At 39.9% G+C, this 21,922-nt stretch overlaps 1 protein-coding gene across 3 annotated transcripts in view; it reads right to left on the bottom strand.

Moving 5' to 3' along the window:
- The window catches only part of hectd4.S (HECT domain containing E3 ubiquitin protein ligase 4 S homeolog), a 128,108-nt gene that overhangs the window by 24,541 nt on the left and 81,645 nt on the right, over positions 1-21,922 (bottom strand). For all 3 annotated transcript variants that reach the window (XM_041580382.1, XM_018244230.2, XM_018244229.2), the window contains 12 exons: positions 13,843-14,004; positions 12,583-12,731; positions 12,288-12,367; positions 9,667-9,830; positions 7,320-7,557; positions 6,528-6,664; positions 5,863-5,989; positions 5,606-5,743; positions 5,282-5,418; positions 4,417-4,577; positions 3,419-3,600; positions 2,430-2,635 (listed from right to left, as the gene is read on the bottom strand). In XM_041580382.1, coding sequence (XP_041436316.1) covers positions 2,430-2,635; positions 3,419-3,600; positions 4,417-4,577; positions 5,282-5,418; positions 5,606-5,743; positions 5,863-5,989; positions 6,528-6,664; positions 7,320-7,557; positions 9,667-9,830; positions 12,288-12,367; positions 12,583-12,731; positions 13,843-14,004 — 1,881 coding nt within the window. The remainder of the gene's footprint in view (positions 1-2,429; positions 2,636-3,418; positions 3,601-4,416; positions 4,578-5,281; positions 5,419-5,605; positions 5,744-5,862; positions 5,990-6,527; positions 6,665-7,319; positions 7,558-9,666; positions 9,831-12,287; positions 12,368-12,582; positions 12,732-13,842; positions 14,005-21,922) is intronic.

The raw sequence follows: 21,922 nt of genomic DNA on the forward strand, positions 1-21,922 counted from the left end.
AACAAATTGTAGGTCTCAAACTTGGCCCACTTACTGAAAAGATCTCCCTGTACGCAGACGATCTTTTGATCTACTTGGCAGACACCCAGAACTCGCTAGCATCACTGCTCACAGTAGTGGAGCAATTCGGAGGTTTCTCTGGCCTCAAAATAAACTGGGATAAATCCATTCTCTTCCCAATTGACAATCAGGACCCCCCTAACGATCTCCCCCCCAATGCTCCCCTTCAGTGGGTCCAGAAATTTAAATACCTTGGCCTCCACATACAAACAAATCTATCAAACTACATACAAGAGAACCTGGATCCCATAATTTCAAAACTTGAATCTGATCTACTGGGCTGGGCTAATCTCCCCCTATCATTGTGGGGGAGAATAAACCTGATCAAGATGATCTATCTACCGAAATTTCTATACCACCTCCATAATGCCCCCGTATACATTCCTAAATCAGTATTTAAAAAAATCAACCAATTGATACTTCCCTTTATATGGAACCGTAAGGTACCGAGAATTTCCTGGGAGAAATTGACAGCGGAGAGGGAGGATGGTGGACTCGCCTTACCCAACTTCCAGTTGTATTACCTAGCGGCCCAAGTGTATTACCTGCACTGGTGGTATCATCCGGACCCATATAACCCAAATATGGCGCTACATGCAAATATAATAGGGTCACTGGAAGGACTTAAAAATCTTCCCCATCGGCAAATCTCAGATGCCGGCAGTCTGCCATCCACCATCTCCACTCCTCATAGAGCCTGGACCCAAGTATTGAAATTATTCAAGAAAGGACCAATTCGGCTGAATCCACTATTACCATTATGGGGCAACTCCAACCTACTTCACTTCCGTAACCTAGAGGACTTCCTCTTCTGGCCAAGGCAGGGCATTAAATACCTGGGCGATCTTCTGCAAAACAGTACCTTCCCTTCAAATACTGAACTACAAGCCAAATGCACCTCTCAGACCCTCCCACTTTTTCGATATTTCCAAATTCGACACACTTTTAAGGCCCAGTTTGGTACTCTTTCTCCTGTCCTTGCCACAATGACAATTGAAGACACACTCATAGCTGAACAAACAGTTAAGTTGGTTCCAGGCTATACAAAAACCTGCTAGCCAGTGTCCCCCCTCCTTTCCACACAGCTCAGGTACGGTGGAAGACTAACATTCCAGAGCTGACCCAGGATGACTGGGACGAGGCAACAGAAACTATGTATAAAAGCTTAATAGCAATAAGGGATAGGCTGATTCAATACAAGGTGTTTCATCAACTCTATATCACCCCGCTTAAACTAAAGGCAATGGGTAAGACGGACACTGACTCCTGCCCCAGATGTGGAACTCCAGTAGCCAATTTTCTGCACATGATCTGGTCTTGCCCAGTGATAAATACTTACTGGTCGCAAGTAATGGCCTCGTTAGCGAACACACTCGAATTCCCAAATATACTCTCCCCCATTGTGTGTCTCCTGGGTGTAGTGGAACACCTTGTGCCCACTGTCTGTGCGAGATTAAGGTTTAGAGCGTTATTATTCTATGCTAAAAAATGTGTGATTATGCACTGGATGGGACCTACCCCTCCCACAAAGGACTCCTGGATTAACCTTGTTGATTCCACTATACCCAAAATAAAGCTTACCCATGAAGCGAGAGGCACCGCAGATAAATTTCAAAAGATATGGAGTCCTTGGTGGGAAATGGGACCGGGCGTGCAACCTAGAATTTATCATGCAACCGGATAATATATATATACTTACACTATACCTGTAATGTCTTCTGATGCTAACTTACCCTCAATCTACGCTGTACCACTTGTAAGCAAATAATTATGGACCAGTGACACATGTCTTAACTATGCACATGTTTTTGGATATATTACTTTTATTTTTTCTTGTTTGTAATGTTTCTTAAAAGCAAATAAAACATAACCTTTTAAAAAAAAAAAAATTATCTCAAAGGGAACAAGTTCTGTAAGCCAAAAAGCCTATTTAATGGTTAAACATTAAAATCAAGCAACAAATGTTATATATGTATATATGTATGTGGGCATATGGATGGAAGGGTTGTGCTGCTTTCAGCTTAAATATTTTTTCAGGCCGAGAGAAGCGGATCAGCTCCCTAATTTGAATCTGATCTGTCTGCATGCGCGCACACATGCAACGGAAGTGGAGGTCAGCTCAAATAAGCATCTCTGGGCTGCATGTGTGTGCATGGAAGCAGATCAGATTCAAATCAATTGAGCTGAGACATGGAGCAGATCAGCCTGTAAAAATATGGAGAGCCATTCAGCCTGTGTGCTCACAGCCTAAAAGTTGGACTCCTTTTCAGACTGAGCCATGGTAAAATTAACTCTTCTTTCAAAGCATTGCAAAAGTACAAACTGTAAAATATAATGAAGATTTTCAGAGCAATAGTATGCAACCCTACTTGCAAGAAGGAACAGATTTGTTTTGTCAGATCCAAGAGACTGTCCTCTCCTTGATGCAGGGCCCTGGTTATGGCCACACTAAGCCACTCTCTTATTGGCTGTGCATTTCCCTGGTAGAACAAATCTGTCGTGGAGCAGTTCTGGGAGTTGATGCAATGTTGCAAAGACTGGGCAAGAAGGATAGAGTTGGAGGTAATGGTTCCATCTGCAGATAGACATAGACAAAGATTGAAAAAAGCAAAAACGGACTTCCTCCATTTAAAAAAAAAAAGAAGAATCAATCTGAAGTGGAAATGTGTGATACGGTTGCTATGGGGCATGCAAGTGTCCACTTGCATGGGGATTGTAAACCCCTGAAGTGAGTCCAAGGAAAGCGCAAAAAAGATTTGCCTCCCCAAATATGTTTTTACTTTTGATCGCAGTAGTATGGACTTACAATTGTACAACAGCTGACGTTTGATATATTTTTAAGCTAATAAACAGCTTTTGCCTTTTTTGGTATTCAGGGAAGCAGGGATTAGTGTAGAGATGGTAAACATCCATGTATGAATGACAGATCCACAGCTGCGCTGACTGCAGGTGGTCAACTTTTTAGCAAATTAAAAATACACTAGCGACATTCAGCCTTTCCTTGTTCTTGACCGAAAGGAAAGGATATAGGTAAAGGATAAAGACTTGCTTGCTTTCTTTTATTCAAACCGTGGGTTGATTGCAATTTGTAATTATAATTGTGGAAAGCTGCACTTATGTTAGCAAATGATGGTCAGTAGCATCTGGATGATGATTCAGTCTTATCAATATAAAATAAATTTCACCGGCAGCTCAGAAATGATATTAGGGATAGGGACGAAAGAAAGCAGTGGGACCAGTGCCCAGTATTTTATGCTGAGGCTGCAGCAGCAACATAATAAACATGCACAGTCCATGATAGAGGTAAATTTCATTTGACTGAACTTATATACCAGTAAGAGCTTAAATGCTATATTACCTGGAAGGGGTGGCATAAGGAGCTGATTTGACAGAAGCTGTAAATGCTCCAATGTAATGTCTCTTATAGCAGGAATGTGGAACAGGCGAGTGAAAGTGTGCGGGGACTTTGGAGCAAAGATGTTAAGTAATGCAACACGACAGTAAAGCCTGGCAAGTGCAGATTCACACCGTAGCAGCTCTCTAAAATAGAATAAAAACAATGTTATCTTTGTGATTGTTGAAATAAAATATGCAGAGTGCAGTGTATAAACCCATCAGAGTGGCATCATCAAATAAATCAAGTCATAAACACCATGTACTGTTTTTGATGACATCGCTTTCTGTAGAAAATAGCAAACTACCCGTAAACTCAGCTTATTGCAGCTTCTTTAACAGGGAAATCAGGCAATACCCTGATGCCTTCTCAGTTCATGGTTATGGAGTTGGAAGCAATTAATCAACAGACAAATACTGCAGACAACTGGAAATCCAATATGAAAAGTTAACAAAACAATACTCTATATCCTTTCTGCTAGATTTTCAGCAGACACTCCGCAACAGCTAAAATGACAAAGTAAGCTCCCCCCCCCCCATTATCTTCTAATGATATCCAACTGCAACTCTAAATTGATTCTGGTAAAATGTTGGTCTGTATAAGTAAACTGTTATTGTATAAACTTGTTATTATATCCTTCTCTTTACTGTATATAGGACACGTTCTATGTTACATAATATTAAAGTACATGTAATTTTATATTATATATTTCTATGCATAACGGAGTACATAATGGAGCATCACGGAAGATAAACAAAGACTCCGTAGGCCAATAGAGCACCCTTTAATCAATACTGGTGGTGATCAGAAACACCCTGAAATATGTTGCTGATCTTTTTACAACCATAGTAATTTTTTTTATAATTCATTTCTACTGGGAATTTCTAGTGACGCAGTCATTGTTGTATGTCTGGTATTCTATGGCTTTTGTAGTGAATCAAAATATGAAATTTTATACTCACCTATGAATCTGGATGTTAGTGCTGTCTAAAGTCACCAATCCATTGGTTGCCATTCTTCTGTATCCTGCAGGAGGTCTTTCTAGCATATCTATGGGATACCAGTATCTCACTAATACCCCTTCACTGCGTAGGTAAGTCTCTACCTGTACCAGCTCATTCACCTATAACCAAACAAATGCAGAGTTCGCTAAATTATTGTTTTCAATACAAATATTTATATGGCTTCACTCTAGTCCCTAATATCAAACAGACTGTTGATATTCAAGAATTAAACACATTGTAGCTCAGGTCTGGACTGAAGAGAGGCTAACTCTCAATGCCCTTGGCAAAATCAACCAATCTCGCAGTTTCCTAGGTACCAAACGTAAGCTAAGTATACATGAAAAGATCCACTTGCTTGATAAGGTCACCAAATAATTGGATCATGACTGATTCGGCCACTCATTTGCAGAGCCAATGAACACATCATAAAACAGGTCTAAACAGAACATTTTGAGAGAACTGAATCAATGACATATAGTCCGTGACTGAAAGTATTTTCTAACATGCTCAACTGATAGCTTGCTGATCTTTGGCCAGATATCAGTCAGACAGGCCACTGGCATTGCCATATATAAGGGCCAATAAGGTACTGCCTTGGCCTGGAGGGGCAAGTAGGTAGCTAATATTGGCCCACCTTTATGCTTATGTGCATCTGTTGACCTAGAAGAGCAACCAGCCAAAACTCGTATAAAATATCTGCCCAAATAGATCAGACTAATTAACATCTGGCCTGTACTGTATGTGCCCAGTACATCTTTTTCCTAAAAAAAAATAATAATTTCAACTTAAAAGGAATTACTATAGAACCAAAATGTTAACTTACTGAATCCACATCCAGAACCACCCCATGGAGAGAGAAGGTCTTCAACATACCGCGGATGGCAAATTTGGGTAAAGCTGTTCCTACAGTTGTCCCAGCTACATTGTTGCTATCTGGAGATCGAATGACCACTGTGAGTCCTACAAAAGAACAAAAAAAATTTGTTATTCTTCAGTATTATACAAAGTGGTTGAGAGACTCTTAGACATTTTAAAAGAAAACGCTATCATCAGTAACGGATTAGAAACATGCTGCCCTGGAATCCCAACATGGCCACACTTATGAACCAGACAGTGAAAGGCATATTCAGAAGATTAGAGAGATTACCTTTGCGAACTTTATCAATGGTGAATTTATTTGCCTCATCCTTGATATCCTCAATAGTTGGAAGATAGAGATCTCTTGGAATGCCACCATTTTCTTCATAAAGGAACTCTACTGTTTGCCTAGCTATATCCACCATTCCTACAATATAACACAGCTTTTATGTTTTAACAGCTATGTAAAGGTCTACAATGTCTAAGTATTTTCACAAAAAAAAAAAAAAATCTGGTATTTGTTCCATTTTTGGCATTCCTTCTTACCTAGCTGAAGAGCTCCCTTAATCTGGTCCAGGCCAGACTTTCTCTCAGCCTCATTACGGAAGCGCCTTCGAATAGTTGGAAAGACTTTTGTCTCCCATGCTTTTACCAAAAGAGCATAATGATCCTCCTTTAAAATACAAAAAAAAAGATAAATTCCCCCTGGTGAGTAAACAATCATAAATGGAATACTGTGATACGTGCAAACACTGTTAATGCAACCAGTTCTTATCAATAAAACGAACAGGGTTCTGCTATGGCAGCGAGGAGCCCCTTTCCTGTTTTTTGCCAATTTAGTTCTGATCAACTTGATTTCTTGACTCTGCTAGGCTCTTTTTGGGATACTTGCCTCTGCCTGGTGTGCAGCATATTTTGCTAATTTTAAACCTTTTGTAAATGGGAAGTTATGACTTTTAATAGAACTGTGCTAATGTAAACATTAGGATTTCCTTAAACTTGTAATTATTATTTTGACAATTTGTATTCAAGGCTGCTCATTGCCTTTTATGTTTAATGTTGTTTGTGTGAAAAGGAAACACACATACACAAATATACTACATTGCCTCAAGAAGAAAAGTGTGGTTTAAAAAGAATCACACTACTACAAACTAATAAGAATCCACTGTGTGAGCAGTACTACTAGAAACAAGCAATTATAATCAACTTACTCTAGGAATATCATCATCGTCATCATCATCACTTTCATCATCTGCAATTGGAGGAGGATGTGGATCAGGGCCAGAGGTCACAAAGTTTTCATAACTCAGCTCTACCTTGTAACGGCATGAGGCATCACTGTCATATTCTAGAAGGCAATGAAAGGAGACGTTTTGGAATATGACAGAATTTCTCACACTGTTCAGCCCACGCTTTTACACATTTATAACATAAATGAAAAGATAACAGGAAGAAAAGAGAAGGAAAGTTGGCACAGCAAAGTAAGCAGTACAGCACCAAGGTGTTGTTGCTGACTATATAGTTACTGGTTACCGCCACTTTTACATGTCAGCATAATTTAGCCCTAGAACGCCAATTTATATCAAGTTTTTGTAGACAGCTTCTGCAGAGGAGTCTGGACATTATCATAAAAAAAGCATATTAAAGAATTTAAGTAGCTTCCTAGGGTGGCCACTGCAAATGAAAACTCAACACACAAAAAAAGAGGTACCAAACTCTCTACATGTTGATGCGCAGGGTCAGAATGGGCTGCCAGAGCACTGGAAACTCAATACCGCTGCTGCTGACCTAGGACCACTGCCTGCCGGGCTCTACGGGGTCCCAACGCAGTAATTTTTTTTTTTCATAACTGAAGGCAGAAGGTAGGAGGTTGGGTGCATTGCAATGGGGGTTGGGGGACAATGTGGTGAGCCCCAGTCCAACACTATTTATATGTGCTCATATATCACAGGGATACAGCATCACTGTCACTCAATTAGACCCAGAAGAACAGATTAACTTACGCTGTTGCATAGTAGACACTGCAGCAATATGGCAAGGAGGTCCATGAGTTCCGGGATCCGACGCTATGCTCGTCCCAGCATCATTGTCACTGTCAGATGCCATAGCAAAGGGTAAGGCTTCAAAGTTCGCACTTATCTCTTCAGCCAAATCAATGCACAAATCCGCTGCATTGCGGTGAGCCTGACCCTCAGCAAAAGCAAACGTTCGGCACCCAAAATTTGCACGGACTTTAGTGTTCTAGGAGGAGAGTTGAGAAATACGCAAAAGGTAAATAATAGTAACTGGGAGTAACACCAGAATATACCACCAAGGTTCACTGCTTGTTTATTTTTAATCAGGGCAATATAAAGGTGCTGACACACAAGGAGATCAAGGGGAACTGTAACCGGTTTAAACATGCCACAATGTAGCTGACATTTAATAATGTTTTCTCACAAACTAGTCTGTTTAATGTTAAAGATATATAGGGGCAAATTCACTAAGGCGCGAAGCGCCGAACGCTAGCGTTAATTCGCTAGCGTTTGGCATTTTCGCTACTGCGCAAATTCACTAACGAACGCTGGCGTAGTTTCGCTAGTGTTACTTCGCAACCTTACGCCAGGCGAATCTTCGCTAGCGACGAAATTACGCAAATTCACTAACTTGCGCAGTGTACTGAACGCTACCTTTTACGCTAGACTTCCTTCGCCACCTCAGACCTGGCGAAGCGCAATAGAGTAGATAGGGATTGTTTAAAAAAAAGTAAATTTTTTTTTCTAAGTCCCAAAAAAACGCTGGCGTGTTTTCTACATGATGGCTGATAGGCTGAAAAAGATCGAAAAATTTTTGGGGCTCCCCTTCCTCCCCCCTACATTTCCTGACTCATGGCAACTTAACTAGACAGTGGGCACATGTGCAGGGCAAAATAAAATTTTTATTTGCTGATTTGAAGGTTTTCTAGGCATTTGTAGTGCAGATACGTGTTCCTCCATTGAAATTTGAATTTCGCGCCGTATGCAAATTAGCCTTCGCTAGCGTAACCGCTTTATATAGCGAATCAACGCTAGCGCAACTTCGCAACCTTACGCTACCCCTGTGCGCAACTTCGGATTTTAGTGAATTTGCGGAGCGCTGGCGAAACTACGCCTGGCGAAGTGCGGCGAAGTTGCGCCTGGCGCAACTTCGCATCTTAGTGAATTTGCCCCATAGTGTCTTTCTTCAACCTAATATTTTTCCTTACTGCAAATATTATATTTTCATATTATTATATTATCATTATTATATTATCATATTATGTGTCCGTAACAAACTGCAAATTGATGAATCAGCCAGTTAAAGCAAGGGAAATTGTGTTATCAGCTAAAGTATTTTTTTACTTTTTCAAGAGAATGTAAACCCAACACTAAACTTTATGCACTAAACCCAACACTAAACTTTATGCAGATACTGTACATGTAAATATAACTTCAAACCCATTTAAAATGTTTAATTAAAGGAACAGCAACAACACAAAATAAAAGCATTTTAAAGTAATTAAAATATAATTTACTGTTTTCCTGCACGAATACAACCAGTGTGTTTACTTTAGAAACACAGCTATAGTTTATATAAAAAAGCTGCCGTGTAGCCATGAAGGCTGCCAATTAAGGCATAGGTCACATAGCAGATAACAGATACTATTTGTAGGATCCCATTGTATTTTATTGCATTGCTTATCAGTTATCAGCTATAGTTAGTATAGGTATGGGTATATATAATTTATGTGAAAGTATGGAGGGGTGTGTGTATGGATTGCTGGGTTTCATTTGGAGGGGTTGAACTTGATGGACTTTTTTTTTCAACCAGATTTAACTATGTAACTATGCAACTAAGTAACCTGTCCTTTTTATCAGAGCCCCCATGGCTACACAGCATTTATTTATATAAACTATATAGTAGTCTTTCTAAAGGAAACACATCACTTTTACCAATTCAGGGCAACAGCACATTATATTTTAATTACTTTAAAATGCTTTTATTTTTTGGTTACTGTTCCTTTATTGTATATTGGAAAATGGCTTAGAATGAGAATTCGAAAAATTGGAAACATTTACATCCCCTTTGCAGTTTCTAAGAAAGTACAAAAAATGACAATTTGCACAATTGTTACATATAATTCACCATAGTTTAGACATTTCTCATAGAACCATTAAGATTAGCACTTGAACTTCTGACGTACTATTTTGAAAGATACTAAACATACAGTAGCAACTTTGTTCATTAGTTTCGTATTATTTACACTTCATAATGTCAGTCTGTAAATTATGAATTTAACATTCCTTCTCAAAGAATAAATATTTTATATAGCACAAGACAAATCATATTTACCTTTTTCTGAATATGCACAACTGGCCACATGCCCCCAGAAACATCCTCTAAGAAAGGAGTAAGCCTCTTTCCACAGTAGGTAAAGTAGACTCTTCCCTTTGCTGGTTGCCCTGGAGGTGGTGGTGTTCCTTCAGTTCTCTCCCAACCTATTCCAGCAACATCACCTGTAAAACAACGGGAAAATCTGTTATAAGAATAAATTCTTAACAAGATATGCTTGTTAACTACTTATATTCCACCTAAAATGTTAGGTGTGAATCTAATTTAATTTTCTGAACCAAAACAAATAAAAGTAATTGACCTGGATGACAACATATACTGTCTAGGTTGATCATACAATATCCATGGGAACTTGCTTTTCCTTTGTTTTGCCCCCCACAACATTACTTCATAGAAGAATGAAAGAAGGAAAGGTATAATCACTGGGAGTGCTAAAATGTTAGACTCCACCCAGGAATTATAATTACTTACCTGAGACCTGGGCAGTGCTCCGGTTAACTGAAAACTACACTGGCCCGAGGCCCTACTGCAGAATAGCTATGCCGCCAACGTGTTTTTTTCAATCCTCTACCCTTAGGGTCCAGTCTTGCATGAGCAGTAGATTGAAAAAAACTAGCTTGAGAAAAGGCCAAACAGGGCCTGAAACGTTGCTGTACCCAGATCGTTGCCATATGTGCTAAATAAAGGCGTTTTTATTTTAAACATAAACCGGTGTTGTGCTTCAAGTTTTCTACAGTATATGAATGGATGGTGGGCATTGAAACGGAGCTGACTGGGAAAAGTTTTCCTTGAATGAAAAGGAGAAAACGGAGCTGACTGAATCGAGGTTCACAGTATATAGAAAAGTCAAACTTAGAAGCAAAAATCTGCCTTTTTACTCTACTCTGCATGTGATCCTGGCCCACAGTATAGACAGAAGAAGAAGATTGCTTAAGTGGTGCTCATACAGAAGTATCTTATCCAGTGCAGTTTTCAGTGAACAGGAGCACTGGTCTGTGATTTTAACTAGCTTATTATAATCACTGGAGGGGTGCCCATGTTCCTGCACCAAGGCTTCAACTATATATATATATATATGCAAATGAAGCCAGTAGACGAAATGGCAAAAGTGACATGTATTATGTGTGCCAGTATGGTGAGAGTTCGAAGTTCACTCGTGAATGTGTGTTAAGGCATTGGGAATTGGTCAAAAGCGAGGATGTGCTAGGTAAAAAATTACCGCATAAACCCAAATTCAGCTACAGACGGGGGAACTCATTAAAAGAGATTCTTAGTCCATCCGATCCCACTGATAAATATTCTAGCGCACATGTACAGCATTTTCTATCACCCCGGCCAGGAGTTTATAAATGCTCAGGTTGCGTTATGTGCAGCAGCCTTATTTTGGGGGACCATTTCTTCCATCCGCATACAGGGAAACGTTACAACATTAGGCACAAGATGATGTGCACAACCACATTCGTGGTATACATAATTAAATGTCCTTGTGGGCTGATTTATTGTGGAAAGACTGTAAGAATGCTCAAGGAGCGGATTGGCATGCATAGAGCAAGTATCAGGGCAGCACTAGACCCAGAGAGGGAAGACAAAGCTAAGGGCAAAAAGCAGGACATTGCCCAGCAGCTAGTGGCCCGGCACTGGGCGGAGGCAAAACATAGCCCAGCAGCATTTAGATGCATGCCAATCGAACATGTACCAGCTAGAGCCAGAGGGGGTGACATTGGTAAAATCCTCTTACAAAAAGAAGCTTTTTGGATACACGAATTGGGGTGTGTGACACCTAAAGGTCTCAATGGGCAATTGGTGCTCAGCAGCTTCCTCACATGAGTTAGGCCTCTCCTGTCAACATCGTGTGAAGGCAAATTATAATAGAGACATAAAAGAGAGTTGGTTATAAATTATAAATTAAAAGTTTATTGAATGCATAAGAAATAAACAAGAAAAAATGTTTTAAATATGCGAATGCAGCAGCTATGCATTATCATTGTATATGACACCATGATGTTTCTATGTTTGCCTTAAAATAAGTAACATGTAGATACATTTGTATAATTTTGCAGATCATTCAGAAGCACTTCTTGAATGGATACTAAATGTTTTTTTAAATTGACACATTTGTCACAAATGAACACTGCCACCATCAGCACGAAGGTGACACCTAGTGGTGAAATGTATGTATTACGCTTTTTTTGTTAACAAACACTATACGAATGTACTGTTTGCTTCTTGTGGGATTTTTTTCTTGCCTATGACGTCATGCTTGGCGCCAATTTCAAAAGGTATTTAAACACTTGTTGATGCACCTGCTATTTGTCCTTGAGAAAGGTCCCAGTGTGGACCGAAACGTTGGATATGCATGTGTGAATAAAATTCAGCACTTTTTTCACATAAAACTTGGAGTGCGGGTCCTTTTACTACTGTATATATATATATATATATATATATATATATATATATATATATATATATATATATATATATATATATATATATATATATATATATATATATATATATAGCAAAGTTCTTATTTCTAAATTTGTAGACAAATATTGGGTTACAAGGCCTTTGAAAATAATAACAACTGTGTTAAAATTATAGAAAAAAAAACACATCCTTACCAGGAGCAACAGTCACATCTAATCGAACACTCTTCCACTGTAAGAGACTTGATCCATTGTAATGCACTGCTCGGCCATTGCTAATAAAAAATGATACATTGTGAAATATAACACCTGGTTTCATTCATTAATTTGAACGTAACAAGAACTATTTTATATACTATTTTCAGGCCTGGATTTGTGCCACAAAGGCCTGGGCCTAGGGCTGTAAAATATTAGGGGCGGTGTGCCACCCAGCCGCTTTCCGGGAAGCGATCCGGAGGTGCAGCGTATTCAAATTAACAATGCAACTTACTTATGAAATAAACAGGTACCGACTGGATTTGTCCATGCTCCATCCCTCTTCTCTGCTTCTGTAGCAAACCCAAATGATACAATAGGGCCCGTGTCATCATCTGTGTCTCCATAGGAAACTACTTCTATTTCCCAGTAAAAAGATGGTGCCTAGGATAAAAGATTTGTGCAAAGTCTTATAAGTATTATGAGCCCTTTAAAAAAAGACAGGCAGGGTGCAAAGTGCAAAAAGAAACAGGCTTCAAATTTTATTTATTTAGCATTGTATATATACACACAAAATCAAATAACTTTGTACAAAGCATGTAACTAAAAGTGTCTCTTTTTACTAAATACAGACATTTCCCTTCAAAATTGCTGGAAAAACATGCTGGATTCAGGGGCCTATTTATTATGCTGTGCAAAATGAAATTTGCAGAAAAAACTTTGTAAGTTCCAGCGGAAATTGCTCAAAATAAAAGCATGTAAAATAATTACACAATTTTTATGTTGTTTTTACACGCCGATGCCTGCCAATGTGTGGCAAATTATTCCTCCACATGATAAATCTGTCCCAATATGTAGAGCAAATGCAGTTATTGTGTGCCAGTTTATTAGAAGTGTCCTTGATTTTTCAAGAGATCTGGTAAACTTACCCATAAGTATCCAAAAAATGGAGAGAATACAGGTATGGGATCTGTTATCTGGAAACCCTTTATCCAGAAGAGCTGAATTAAGGAAGCCCATCTCCCATAGACTCCATTTTATCTAACTAATCCAAATTTTTAAAAATGATTTCTGTTTTCTCTGTAATACAGTGAAAGTCTCAATTTTACATTCCCTGATTTTCCCTCATTGTATTCTCTTTTTTTTAGGTCCTTCCCATATATAATGCATAAAGCATTACCCTGAAATGATATTTTCCAAAAGCACAAAATGGAGGTTGTACTGTCATAAAACAGTACCTTGTACATGATCCAAACTAATATATAATTTAATCATTATTGGAAGCAGAACCAAATTATTGAGTGTATTTAATATTTACATAATTTTCTAGTAGACTTTAGTTATGAAGATCCAAATTATGGAAAGAAAGCCCCAGATCCCAAACATTTGGCATAACATGTCCCATACCTGTATTCCATTGACAAAATGTGTATTGTCTAGTTTTGGTAAATTTAGAGAAAAAAAAAAGTAAACATTGTTAATTAAACCCACTCAACAGGCACTTGAGTGTCTCACATCCTCTTTCAAGGAATTTCTTAGACACAAGTATCCTTACCTGTACTGGAACAGGGGATGTTGCATATATAAATGTACCCCGAGGAAGTCCCCCACCAGCACTTGGGTCAGCCAGAAATGTTACAGCTGTTAGATGTGTTGAAAACATACAGGCTCTCACAGGAGGGAATACCCTGGAAGGAGACCATGTGATTTCTTTGGGCTGCATAAACAGAAAAGTATTTGTTTTAGATATTGCAATACAGACAGACAGTATTATATTTCAGTTAGACCACAGTGGTCTAAACTATATGTAACTAGTTCCATGTGCCCGTATCATTACTTGCGGTGAAAAGAAGATATTGCTAAAGTACAAAGACAGTGCAGATCCATTCTGGGCTAAATATTGGAGAAGCGGATCACAACTTACAATTTTTTTTACATAAAATTCTTTAAGTTACTTAATGATGTAAATGATTACAGGCTGTGTGGTCCCCCAACAAACTGATTTACTTTTTCTGTGGTGAGCTTGCCCACTGATTGATGGGATAAATCTCTTTCTCTTCAGTCATTTGGGGGACACAGAAAACAGCGGGGTATAGCTGGTACCACTAGAAGGCAGGACAAGAAAGAAGAATTCACTTCTCCTCCGCTGGCAATACCCCTCCAGTGAGCAAAGCTCAGTGTGTACCAAAAAATGTCGAATGTGACCCAATTCAACAAAAAAAAAAACTATAATCTTACTGTTGGCCTTTGCCAGACCATTTCTAACAGGTAAGAGAAGCGAGAGCCTCCAACTCAGGGAGGGAAGTCCTGTGTCCCCCAAGCAACTGAAGAAAAAGAGACTTAACGAAGAGTACATAAAATCTCCCTTTCTCCATTGTTTGCTTGGGGGACAAAGGAAACAGTGGGGAGGCACCAAAGTTGTCCCCGATATTTGGGCGGGAAAGAGGCCCTATGCAGTAGATGCTACTGTGGCTTGGAGAACCTTTCTGCCAAAGTGTGTGTCAGGTGCTGAAAAAGTGTCGAAGTAATACAATTTGGTTAAAGAGTGGATTGATGTCCACCTAGCTGCTTTGCACAATTGCTCTGCCAATTTGATTCCTGAATGCCCAGGAGGTGCACATCAACCCAGGTGGAGTGGGCTTTGATCCTGATCGGTGGTGTCTGGCCCTGTGCAAAGTAGGTTCTGTGGATGGCCTGCTTTATCCATTGGGAAATTGGAGATTTTGAGGTCGCCAGGCCCTGTCGTGGCCCAGAGGGAAAAACAAATAGAGTTCATTTCACTTTGTAGGTAGAACTTGAGAGCCCTGCCTGGATCCAAGGAATAGCGCTTGGAGTTAGCCGATGAAGGGCAAAATGTTGGGATGGTAATCTCGTGATTCAGATGGAAATTGAATTCTATCTTAGGTAGAAATGATGGCACTGTGTGAAGGACCACTCTATCATGGTGGAAGGTGAGGAATGGCGATCTGCATGATAGTGCAAGGAGTTCTGAAATGCGTCCAGCTGATGCAATCACTAGTAGGAAGTAGTGATCCACTGTAGTGAAATGGACACCATGGGTTTGAATAGTGGTCGTTAGAGAGCCTTCAAAACTAAGGTTAGGTCCCAAGTGGCCACTGGTGCCTGGAATGGGGGGCTGCATGGGCCATCCCCTGTATAAATGTTTTTACGTCCGGTAGAAGAGCTAGTCGTTTCTAAAAAATAGAACTGATAGTGCTGAAAGCTGTGACTTAAGTGACCCATGGGAGAGGCCCTTGGACAGGCCCTCTCCTGTAGGAATTCCAAGAGGTTGGGGGACAGAAAATGCCTCAAAATCCATTTCACTTCTCAGGCACCACTGATGGTAGGTAGACCACACTCTGTGGTATGTCCTAGCAGAAACAAATTTTCATGCTGCCCGCATGGTGCGCACCACTGCATCAGAAAAACCTCTTCAGGTTCCGGGTCTCAAGTGCCACGCAGTTAAGTTGAGGCTGGCTGGATTTGCATGTCGAATTGGCACTTGATGCAGGAGGCCTGGTTGATAAGGCAGTGTTCATGGGTCTGCTACTGAGAGGTTGAGAAGATCTTAAATGCAAGTGTGTCTGGGCCACTTTGGAGCTATCAGAATGAGAGTGGTTTGTTTCCTCTGTAGCTTCTTGATCGTTCTGGGTACTAATGGCAGCGAAGGAAAGGTGTATGCTAGGTGAAAATTCCAGAGGGTTGTCTGCGGCCCCTGCCAGAGGGTCTCGGCAATAAGTGAAGAATGTCGGCACTTTTCTGTTGTGCCTCATTGCCAAGAGGTCCATCTCCAGTGCTCCCACCTTAGCGTTATCTCATTGAAGACTTAATCTGTTAGTGACCATTCGCCTGGGTCCAATGTCTGTCGACTGAGGAAGTCTGCCTGCCAATTTTGGAGACCTAGGATGTAGATTGCGAACAGCTGAGTGTGATGGGTTTCTGCCCATTGGAATATTAATTTTACCTTGTTCAGGGCCGCTCTGCTTCTTGTGCCGCCTAGTTTATGTATGCAACCGCTGTGGAGTTATCCTACTGAATTTTTACAGCTTGTTCCGATTGTCTTGTTGCAGCGTTGTAGGCCCAACAGGATTACTTGTATCTTGAGCAGATTGATTGGCAAGAGACTTTCTTCATGATTCCACTGCCCATGTGATGTGCAACCATCCAGTACTGCTCCCCAGCCAAATAGACTCGCATCTGTGGTCATCAGATGCCAATGAGGTTTCCCCAGGTATTGACCGGTGGAGAGGTGTGAGGTCTGTAACCACCAGAGAAGAGACACTCAAGTCTTGTGTGACAACCGAATCTTCTGGAATAGTGATTTCAGTTTCCAAGATGTTCCACTGTAGCTCCCTGAGGTAATGTTGGGCGAGGGAACAGCTTTTATCAACGACACCATGACCCCCAGAACCTTCTTGCAGAACCTGGTTGGGAGACTTGGGTTTGCTAGCAAGGAGTTGACCAATTATTGGATTGGATATTTGAACATAGCAAGTTCCCTAAAAATATCATAATTTATTTTGAAATACTGCACTATATTTATTTTATCTGTTTTATTCACCCTCAAAACCTTGTGGTTTTTGAGGAATACAGCAATCTCTTGTGAAAATTGTCAATGATTGGCGGTGTAAGATTTTCTCTTGAGGAGGAGATACCCTTTGCGTCAGTGTGTTGAACTGCATCCCTAAAAAAATATGGATTGGCTGGGATTTAGGGATGACTTTTCCAATTTGAGGCACCAACCTAGTTCCTTTAGCTGGCACATGGTGATGTGAAGCGAATGATGGGCTTCCGTCAGGGAGGGTGCCTTGATTAGTAGGTTGTCGAGATATGGGGTTATGGAAACTTTTGGCACTACTGCCATGATCTTGGTAAAAACTTGTGGGGCTGACGTCAGGCCGATTGGAAGGGAAGTGAATTGGTAATGACAGTTTTGAAAGGCAAAACTTAAGAACGTCTGATGGGGAGGGAAAATTGGAACGTGTAGGTAAGCATCCTTGATACCGAGGGAGGTCAGGAATTGGCCCGATAGATATTATTGCCTTTAGAAGCAATTCTGACCGCAATTGAATGCAGGACTTACCCAGGCTGTGGCTAAGACCGGATGAAGTGAAATAACTGAGGCAGAGAACAGAAAGCAAGGAAGTCCCTCTATCTTTTTGCCCATGTGGTCCTTAAAGGAAAACTATAGCCTTCAAACATTGTAGGTCTCTATAAAAAGATATTGCATAAAACAGCTCATATGTAAAACCCTGCTTCATGTAAATAAGCCATTTTCATAATAAAATACTTTTCTAGTAGTATGTGCCATTGGGTAATCATAAATGGAAATGCCATTTTAACCCTTTAAGTGCCAGCAGAATTTCACATTTTGGTTACGCGAAATGCCAGCCGTTTTTGAAACATTTTGTGCTCTCTCACTTTAGGGGCATTTTCTGAGGGGAAACCTATAGTTTACCTAGGAAAACTATACATTGTTTTTTTCGGTAGAAACTGAGCTTTCTAAATCTGCCTGAGTTTTCATGTATTTCCACCTGTGCAAAAAAATTTATAGTGCTAAATACCAAAAAAAAAAGAAAAATTACCATTTTTCTTCGTATATCAATTTATACCAGAAAAATATTTCATTTTACAGATGAAAATCCAACTGATTTGGAAAGCCTTATGTCTCTCGAACGTGCCAATACCAGATATGTATAGTTTTAGGGAGATTTAGGACTTCTGTACCTCAAAAACTCCCGGCAGTATATTGCCGAATTTTGAAAGCACTAAGGCAGAAAACGGCATGCTTTAGATTCCAAGGCAAAAACTCCTGAAACCGTAGGTTTACCCCAGAAAACCATACATTTTTGAAAAGTACACATTCTGCCGATTACAAAATGGGTAACTATGTCTCTCTACTCCCAACTACCAAACATAAAAGCTTGTCTGAACATAGCGGTTCTTCAAAAAAAAATTCAAAATTCTGAAAAATCATTTCAAAGGTTTTATTTTGCTGCTCCGCATATCCCAAACTATATTAGGTACCAAGAAAAAGCACCTGAAATATGATTGCCAGGGGTCCACTGAACAGTTTGATACCCATTATGCATAGGTTTACCAAAGTATCTGGCATTTAGAGACACCAATATGAAGTTAGCACATCCAAATTGATCAGGACTTTACTTCAGCTACTGAGAAATCAACACATTGACTGCATTTTTTTTGGGGTAAAAACACAGAAATATATGTTTACCCCCCAAACCCATATATTTTTGGAAAGTACACATTCTACCGAATCTAAAATGGGTACCCATGCCTTTCTGCTCCAAACTACTGAGTCGCAAGGCTTTCCCAAAATTGTCGGTTTTGGTGAAATATGTGAAAATTGCCTCAAACCTTCAACTTCCCAGCACCATATCACCCATGTATCATTATGCACTAAGAAAAAGCACCCTAAATATGATTGCCATGGTTCCTCTGAACATTTTGGTGGCCATTGTTCATAGGTTTACCAAAGTATCTGGCATTTAGAGGCCCCAAAATGAAGTTAGCGCATACAAACAGTCCCGTGGGTAACTTCAGCTAATGAAAAATCAACACATTGACTGCATTTTTGTGGGGTAAAAACACAGAAATATATGTTTACCCCCAAAACCCATATATTTTTGGAAAGTACACATTCTACCGAATCTAAAATGGGTACCCATGCCTTTCTGCTCCAAACTACTGAGTCGCAAGGCTTTCCCACAATTGTCGGTTTTGGTGAAATATGTGAAAATTGCCTCAAACCTTCAACTTCTCAGCACCATATCACCCATGTATCGTTATGCACCAAGAAAAAGCACCCTAAATATGATTGCCAGGGTTCCTCCAAACAGTTTGGTGGCCATTGTTCCTAGGTTTACCAAAGTATCTGGCATTTAGAGGCCCCAAAATGAAGTTAGCGCATACAAACAGTCCCGTGGGTAACTTCAGCTAATGAAAAATCAACACATTGACTGCATTTTTGTGGGGTAAAAACACAGAAATATATGTTTACCCCCAAAACCCATATATTTTTGGAAAGTACACATTCTACCGAATCTAAAATGGGTACCCATGCCTTTCTGCTCCAAACTACTGAGTCGCAAGGCTTTCCCACAATTGTCGGTTTTGGTGAAATATCTGAAAATTGCCTCAAAGCTTCAACTTCTCAGCACCATATCGCCCATGTATCGTTACGCACCAAGATAAAGCACCCTAAATATGATTGCCAGGGTTCCTCCGAACAGTTTGGTGGCCATTGTTCCTAGGTTTACCAAAGTATCTGGCATTTAGAGGCCCCAAAATGAAGTTAGCGCATACAAACAGTCCCGTGGGTAACTTAAGCTAATGAAAAATAAACACATTGACTGCATTTTTGTGGGGTAAAAACACAAAAATATATGTTTACCCCCAAAACCCATATATTTTTGGAAAGTACACATTCTACCGAATCTAAAATGGGTACCCATGCCTTTCTGCTCCAAACTACTGAGTCGCAAGGCTTTCCCACAATTGTCGGTTTTGGTGAAATATGTGAAAATTGCCTCAAACCTTCAACTTCCCAGCACCATATCACCCATGTATCGTTACGCACCAAGAAAAAGCACCCTAAATATGATTGCCAGGGTTCCTCCAAACAGTTTGGTGGCCATTGTTCCTAGGTTTACCAAAGTATCTGGCATTTAGAGGCCCCAAAATGAAGTTAGCGCATACAAACAGTCCCGTGGGTAACTTCAGCTAATGAAAAATCAACACATTGACTGCATTTTTGTGGGGTAAAAACACAGAAATATATGTTTACCCCCCAAACCCATATATTTTTGGAAAGTACACATTCTACTGAATCTAAAATGGGTACCCATGCCTTTCTGCTCCAAACTACTGAGTCGCAAGGCTTTCCCAAAGTTGTCAGTTTTGGTGAAATATCTGAAAATTGCCTCAAAGCTTCAACTTCCCAGCACTATATCACCCATGTATCATTACGTACTAAGAAAAAGCACCCTAAATATGATTGCCAGGGTTCCTCTGAACATTTTGGTGGCCATTGTTCATAAGTTTACCAAAGTATCTGGCATTTAGAGGCCCCAAAATGAAGTTAGCGCATACAAACAGTCCCGTGGGTAACTTCAGCTAATGAAAAATCAACACATTGACTGCATTTTTGTGGGGTAAAAACACAGAAATATATGTTTGCCCCCCAAAACCCATATAGTTTTGGAAAGTACACATTCTACCGAATCTAAAATGGGTACCCATGCCTTTCTGCTCCAAACTACTGAGTCGCAAGGCTTTGCCAAATTTGGCGGTTTTGGTGAAATATCTGGAAATTGCCTCAAAGCTTCAACTTTCCAGCATCGTATTGTCCATGTATCATTACCAGCATAAAGCATCCTAAATATAAACATAGGGGTCTACTAAACAGTTTGATGCCCAATGTGCATAGATATACCAAACTTTGTGGCGCACAGAGACCCCCAAATGACAATATGTATAGACATTTTCACGGCTGACGCGCTTGCTGCTTCAATATAACCACCTGGTGTGTGTATTATGCGACATTAGACCACCTAACAGTACAGAGACCCCAGAAAACCATATATTTTCAGAAAGTACACATTCTGACGAATCCAATATGGGTAAATAAGTGTTTCTACTGCAAACTGCCAAACTGCAAAGCAATGCTGAAAATAACAGTTTTTATCAAATTTCAGAAAATCGTCACAAAGCTTGAATTCTACCCCATTATATGCCACACATTTCGTAACTTATCAGCATAAAACATCCTAAATATGAACGCCAGGGGTCTACTGAACACTTTGATGCCCAATATGCATAGATATACCAAACTATGTGGCGCACAGAGACCCCCAAATGACAATAGTGTATATACATTTTCACGGCTGACGCGCTGGCTGCTGCAATATAAGCACCTGGTGTGTGTATTATGCAACATTAGACCCCCCTAACAGTACAGAGACCCCAGAAAACCATATATTTTCAGAAAGTACACATTCTGACGAATCCAATATGGGTAAATAAGTGTTTCTACTGCAAACTGCCAAACTGCAAAGCAATGCTGAACATAACGGTTTTTATCAAATTTCGGAAAATCGTCACAAAGCTTGAATTCTACCCCATTATATGCCACACATTTCATAACTTATCAGCATAAAACATCCTAAATATGAACGCCAGGGGTCTACTGAACACTTTGATGCCCAGTATGCATAGATATACCAAACTATGTGGCGCACAGAGACCCCCAAATGACAATAGTGTATATACATTTTCACGGCTGATGCGCTGGCTGCTGCAATATAAGCACCTGGTGTGTGTATTATGCAACATTAGACCCCCCTAACAGCACAGAGACCCCAGAAAACCATATATTTTCAGAAAGTACACATTCTGACGAATCCAATATGGGTAAATAAGTGTTTCTACTGCAAACTGCCAAACTGCAAAGCAATGCTGAACATAACGGTTTTTATCAAATTTCTGAAAATCGTCACAAAGCTTGAATTTTACCCCATTATATGCCACACATTTCGTAATGTATCAGCATAAAACATCCTAAATATGAACGCCAGGGGTCTACTGAACACTTTGATGCCCAATATGCATAGATA

Source organism: Xenopus laevis, chromosome 1S (genome assembly GCF_017654675.1).
Source record: "Xenopus laevis strain J_2021 chromosome 1S, Xenopus_laevis_v10.1, whole genome shotgun sequence".
NCBI lineage: Eukaryota > Metazoa > Chordata > Amphibia > Anura > Pipidae > Xenopus > Xenopus laevis.